Genomic DNA, 6,154 nt, shown 5'->3' with positions numbered 1-6,154 from the left:
AAGATAGATCTGAAAAAGAGAAGATAGATCTAAAAGAGAGAGAAAGATCTAAAAGAGAAGAGATAGATCTCAAAACTCTCAATCTTCATAAAAATTCTTCACCATGACAACAGATCTGAGAGATCTGAAAGAGAGGAGATAGATCTAAAAGAGAGAAAAAGATCTAAAAGAGAGAAATAGATCTGAGAGGATTAAAATATAGAAAACAATGTTATTTAATTTTAAATAATTAATAATATATTTAACGATAAAATATAAAAAGAAAAAATATTTAAAAAATATTTATTTATAAAATATAATTTAAATTAAAATAATAAATATATATAATTAAAATAAAATAATATATATAGAGGTTGATTTTGCATTTCTATACCATTTTGACATAGAGATTTGGTGGTAGTTGGAAAAGCCAACCATCGCCATTTTGGCATTTCTAACCCTGAGGGTTGGAGATGCTCTATAATGTCACATCAATGGGTTTGAGATTGAGTAATACAGTTTTAGCCAATGTATATACCCAAAAACTGGCTCTTTATACTTAAAACAACTCATTAAATCTCTTAACTTTCTTAAGTAATAAAAAATTTATTGGCTCCTTAAACTTACTAAATATACGTATCATTTGTTCAAAACCTACTTTTGCTCGGCCACATGGGATTAGGTGTCAATGGCCATTTTCAACAAGTTCCAAAGGGTAAATAAGACATTTTAAAGGTATAGAAGACGGTTAACTTTTTTGTACAAATATAAGGAGTTAAAGATGTATTAAGCCGGTCATTTTATATTGTCTTTTTTTGAAAGAGTGAATACGTGCTTTACATAGCTAACTGGAAAAAAAATTGACTAAAAGCATCAACGGATAACATAACTCTCTAGATTATTAAATTTAGTCAACTATTTAGAGAGAGTACGACTCTCTAAAATATTTAGTTAGTTATTTTCACTAGCTTTATTTGGCTAGTTATTTATATTTATATTTATATTTTCTTTTTTTTTTTCTTTTTCTTTAATTTTGTTTACTTTTAATAATAACGTAGAGAGTCAAATAGCTAGTATGATTGAAGTAAAATATAAATTTAGCTACCTAAATTTTGGCTAGTTAACATTTTATATTGTTTTAGAGAGTCAAATAGCTAGTTAGTGCTAGATATGCTTTAATAATGTTCAGGGGCGGAACAGAAAGGGTTTATCAAGGCTGTAAATCTGGGTAGACACCAAAAAATGGTGAAAAAATATATTTAGAGCCCCCGTGTATTTCAAACTCTAAAACCTGAAATTTTAGGTTTGGACCCTTACTCGAAAGATTGAAGATGAAGCTTGTTTTTTTTATCTTTAATTTCTTTTAATAGCATAAAACAACATAGTCTCATTTTTTTTAACGAAATACAAACAAATAATGAAAATAGATAAGCAACAACCATTTGTAAATCTAAATACTGAGTCGGAGTAAAAAAACGAAGAAATTTCCATTTTCTCAAACCAAATAAATCTATGAGAAGTAGCAACTCCGATAGCTAGACTCCACTGTTGTTACTCTCGTAAACGTCTTTGCCGAAATTGATCGCAAGTCTTATCTTGTTGAAAGTGGTTGCTTTTGAGTTAGGATTTGTATGTTAGAATAAAATCAATTGAATTTTCTTTTATTTGTTTTTACAAATAGTATCAAAGCCTAAACAAGAGCCTGGCCGTTGAAACTTGAGTGTGTATCCTAATATAAGGAGAGTGAAAACACCTGTGAGAAATAGCAATATAATCACTAGCTTTGTTCAGACCAACACTCCCACGTTTAATGGAGATTATAATCACTTGAGTAGGTAAGACCATGGGCATGGGCACACGAGATTGAAAATGAAGAAGGGACAATATTGCTGCACAGAAAAAGCATTAAAGGAGCTAAAGCTGAAAGATTTAGAGGTAAATTTTTTTATATCTTAAATCAATCATAAAGACCATCCTTCAAAAGGACACATCCAAACAAATATGGGAGTGAAAGTTCAAGGGAATGAAAAAGCCAAATGTGCACTTCAAGCACTTCGAGTGGGATTTTGAAGTTTTAGAGAAGGATTTTGATGTTTTGGAGATGAAAGTTAGAGAGTCTATAAATAGAGTGATGACAGTTGCTAATAATATGCGAAATTATGGAGAAGACATGGCAGATGTTAAAGTAGTGGAAACGTAGCAGAACATAAATAGATTTCAAATTCCACGTTGAGATCATCATACAATTTGTAAATCACTCACAGAAAATCTCCAATCCACCTGAAGTCTTTCGATAATGGCAATTAGTCATGTCCTCACTAATATCACATTGTCCTAAATACTGCTAATAAACATTAAAATGTCCCCAAGAATAATGCTCAAAAACATTAAGCAAAAGGAGAAATGGAAGAGGGAAAGATGATATAATTAGGTTAAAGCAGTTTACTTTAAATACTTAACCAGGTGGCCACTTCATTTGTCTTCCACCCAGAACATGCAAGTGAAGGTGATAAACAAATTGACCTGCACATATATATGTAGAGAGAGAATCAGCACAAGTACAGATCTGGAAAAAAGATTAAGTCGCAGGCAAGGAAATTTTGATTAAAAAGTTCAGTTTCCAAAATGTTTCGGTTTCAGAAACTTGTAAGGAACGTTTCGAGTCACATTTCTTTAAGGGCGGCCCGGTGCACTACGCGTCCCCTCTGAGCGAGGGTCCGGGGAAAGGTGCCACCACAAGGGTGCACTAGGGGCAAGCCTTCCCCTGCCAATTTATTTGGCAAGAGGCCACTCCTAAGACTCGAACATGTGGCTCTTGGTCACACGACAACAACGTTTACCGTTGTGCCAAGGCTCGCACGAACTTAATTTAAGAAAATTGGACACTCGTTTTTTACGGTTTGGAAACTCGTTTTCTAGAATATAATAGGTCTTCAAAAGTATATCAATACTAATCAAGTGTTTTGTAAATCCCTAATATTTTCTAGAAGCTTTCAAAATGAAAAAAAAAATCTCTTTTTTCCCTATTTTTTTGTAAATATCATTTTGTAGTGTCGTCTCTGTTTCATTTTTCGTATCCGTATCCGTTTCCAATTCCATGTATCAGATAGGTCAGACAATATTGTTACTTACAAGCACCGGCACCATTGTTGATAACGACACGAAAGCCGTCGAGAATTCCTTCTTTTTCAGCCACTATTTTTGCAATATAGAGAAGTTGACCCAAGATCTCCGAATGCCTTGCTTCTGCCTGACAAGGAAGCAAATATCAACATACAGGATTTGTTAATTCATCAAATTCAAGATATATGTCAATTTTAGTCTTTCCCTGTTCTTCCTTTCTCTTATTTGGAGAAGTTGGTAGTTGTTGTAGTGACCTCAATTACATTTCCTTAACAACCAAGCTAGAAACCCCTAATTTCTAGGGCTGTAAATTAGCCGAGCCGCTCATGAGCGGCTCAGCGTTCGGCTCGATAAAAGCCCGATTGTATTCAGCTTGATTTATAGACGGGCTGAGCTTGAATATGGCGCAACCAGCTCGAAAGCTTGCAAACAGGTTTGGTTATTTTTTCAATAATAGTATTTCAATAAAGAAAAAATGTAAAACAATGTAGTTTTGTGTAAATTTTAGTTTTATAGGTTTCAAAACTATGTAGCTTTGTGTTAAAGAAATTTCAAATAAACATAATTATGAGTTGTTTGAGAGCGAAATTCATGAATAGAATTAACGAGTTGTTCGTAAGCAAAGTTCGTGAACAAGCTCGGGAGCAGCTCACGAACAAGAAGTTGAGCTTGAACTCGAGCTCGTCAATTTTCTAACAAGTCGAGCATAAGTAGACCAAAGCTCGTGAACAAGCTCTCTAGTAGCTCACGAACAAGATGTTGAGCTTGAGCTCGAGCTCGTCAATTTTCTAAAGGGCCGAGTATGAGCAGGACAATGCTCAGCTCAACTCGATTACACCCCAATACAGCTAACAAGATTTTAAAAATTCAACACTTCACAGGCATTAGTTGTTTGACAGTAGTTTTTCACCTGGTCAGCGGCTGACCAAGTGAATTTGGTCAGTCACCATTAGATGTAGAAGGTGCAAATCTAAGCCATACGATTGTTTTAATTTCCACCGTATGATTTTAACAAACCTAGATCTAACGGTGACTGGCCAAATTCACTGGGTCAATCACTGACCAGGTGAAAATCACTGAGTTGTTTGATACATTGTTTTCATATATTGACAGAAAGGAAAGGAAAAACGGAAGATTTAGAAAATTCTGGATGAAAAGTCATCAATTATGCTAACCTTTGACATGAATGAACATCTATACCAAAGGTATTTAGAAAGCTTGTGCAGCATTTTAGTCAATCTGGAAAAGATTTGATGTTTTTTCTTAAATTTTAGGTGCTTAATACACCGACATAATCTAATAAATATTGAAGTGCAATATGTATTTGATGTGAATCTCAAACCTGCTATCATTTATAAAAGTACATTAAGTACCCAATGGAATCGAGCAGCTTGCAGAACTTGAGATGTTACTTGGCGTCCGATTTATAGTTGGAAGCGGACGATGACAATTAAATCAGTTACGAATAACAACTTTTGTTCGTGTCTCATTTTCTTGAGGCTTCCTCGTCTCCTTACATTGTATGTCTATTTCTTCATCATTTCTTTGTGATGTAAAAGTAGCATATAGTGGAATCAAATCGGTCGGATTCATATGACAATAGTCTATAAAACACATAACATCCTCGTCATCTTCAATTGGTATTACTCTTCTAAGATCTTTGTTTGGACCGTACGCCAACTGCATGGACATATGTAGATCAAATGAGGTTGCATCAACACCTACGTTAGTGTAAAATTTCTCTTTTAACTCTTGCAAATCGATGTTAGTTGCAAAACGGAACAACTTCGATTGACCGCCCACGTATGTCATATTATCTCGAACGATTTTCCAATGTCCGTGATAATAACAGTTCCGGTCGACATACTTCTGCATTTAACAAAAAAAAAAAATACACATTAACAAACATAACGTGATAATAATTTACACAGTAGATATTGTCGCATTATGATATAACGCGACAATATATTAAACATTATATATTGTCGCGTTATAATATAATGCGACAACGCAACAGTCTGTTAAACATTACATATTGTCGCGTTATGATCTAAACCGACAACGCGACAGTCTGTTGGCTACTGAAGTTTGTAGCATTATATAACGCGACAACGTTAAAACACTTCTCCATTGTTGCATTAGGTCGCAGCATTGCAATGCGACAATGCAACAAGTGTCGGGAATTGTAGAGACATACTGGTTTACGCCATTTTCAACGACAATGCAAGTTCCAATGGGTTTTCTAGATTCGACATTACTGGTAACTAAACTAATTTCATTTGCATTTGACATATACATCAAGTATCCATCATCTTACACATTTGCTGATATTGTATGAATTTGAAATTGAAATTGAAATATACGTAAGGATCAACCCAAGACCTACATTATTTTTAAATTGAAATATTGGATGAACAAAGCTTTAGCTCTTAGATTGTATTGTTCTCTTTATTGTTGTAGAAAATGAAAAGAAAGAAAAAAAGGAAAGAGGAAAACCAGCTGTGTCAATTTTGTTTGCAGGAAAGAGAGAATGAGAAAGATGAGGGTATTTTTGTCCAAATGAAGTTAAAGTGTCTAGATTGGTAAGAAGTGAATGAAGTAGTCCTAATATGTAAATAGGCTTTCAAATTGGCCTTGTAATTTTCCCCAACTATATACCATTTAATTTAGGGTAACTAATTTATTAGTCTCCTCTTTTTTATTTAACACACTGTTTAATCTCATATTTTGAAAAACACATTATAAGGTTTCTATCCTTTGTTATTATTAATATTAGTCCTTTGACAAAATAGGGAGACTAAACAGTTTGTTATATTGGACTAATAAATTATTTACCTTTTAATTTAACATAAAATGATGTAACAATATGTAAAAAAGAACGTCTTTATTCTATGGAGTTAACTGCACTTTTCTTTTTCCATTCCACCTGGTTTCACTAGTCAACTAAAATACTCAAAAATACTCAGCACATTATTATTGGGTTTTGCTATTTACCATCTCCAAATTACTTATCACCGCTTTCATTGGACAATTTTGCCCTTGGCATAATTTT

General features: G+C 33.6%; 1 protein-coding gene across 1 annotated transcript; it reads right to left on the bottom strand.

Moving 5' to 3' along the window:
* Positions 1-2,184: 2,184 nt before the first annotated feature.
* LOC136206783 (14 kDa zinc-binding protein-like) lies at positions 2,185-4,911 on the bottom strand. The gene is made up of 4 exons (XM_065997958.1): positions 4,445-4,911; positions 4,278-4,341; positions 3,112-3,229; positions 2,185-2,502 (listed from the first exon to the last, which is right to left on the bottom strand). The coding sequence occupies exons 2-4, from the start codon at positions 4,329-4,331 to the stop codon at positions 2,435-2,437; spliced, it is 240 nt and encodes a 79-aa protein (XP_065854030.1). The 5' UTR covers positions 4,332-4,341; positions 4,445-4,911; the 3' UTR covers positions 2,185-2,434.
* Between the last annotated feature and the right edge of the window lie 1,243 nt (positions 4,912-6,154).

Source organism: Euphorbia lathyris, chromosome 9 (assembly GCF_963576675.1).
Source record: "Euphorbia lathyris chromosome 9, ddEupLath1.1, whole genome shotgun sequence".
Classification (NCBI taxonomy): Eukaryota; Viridiplantae; Streptophyta; class Magnoliopsida; order Malpighiales; family Euphorbiaceae; genus Euphorbia; species Euphorbia lathyris.
The sequence above is the reverse complement of the archived record's forward strand: the minus strand, read 5'-3'. Positions and strand labels throughout refer to the sequence as shown.

Bases quoted from the DNA above. Each gene is read 5' to 3' on its own strand.
- LOC136206783 (XM_065997958.1), bottom strand. From the start codon at position 4,331: ATGCTGCACAAGCTTTCTAAATACCTTTGGTATAGATGTTCATTCATG. The intron at 3,230-4,277 runs GTTAGCATAATT...CTTCCTTGTCAG, and splicing joins GATGTTCATTCATGTCAAAG to GCAGAAGCAAGGCATTCGGA. The intron at 2,503-3,111 runs GTAAGTAACAAT...ATATATGTGCAG, and splicing joins CAACAATGGTGCCGGTGCTT to GTCAATTTGTTTATCACCTT.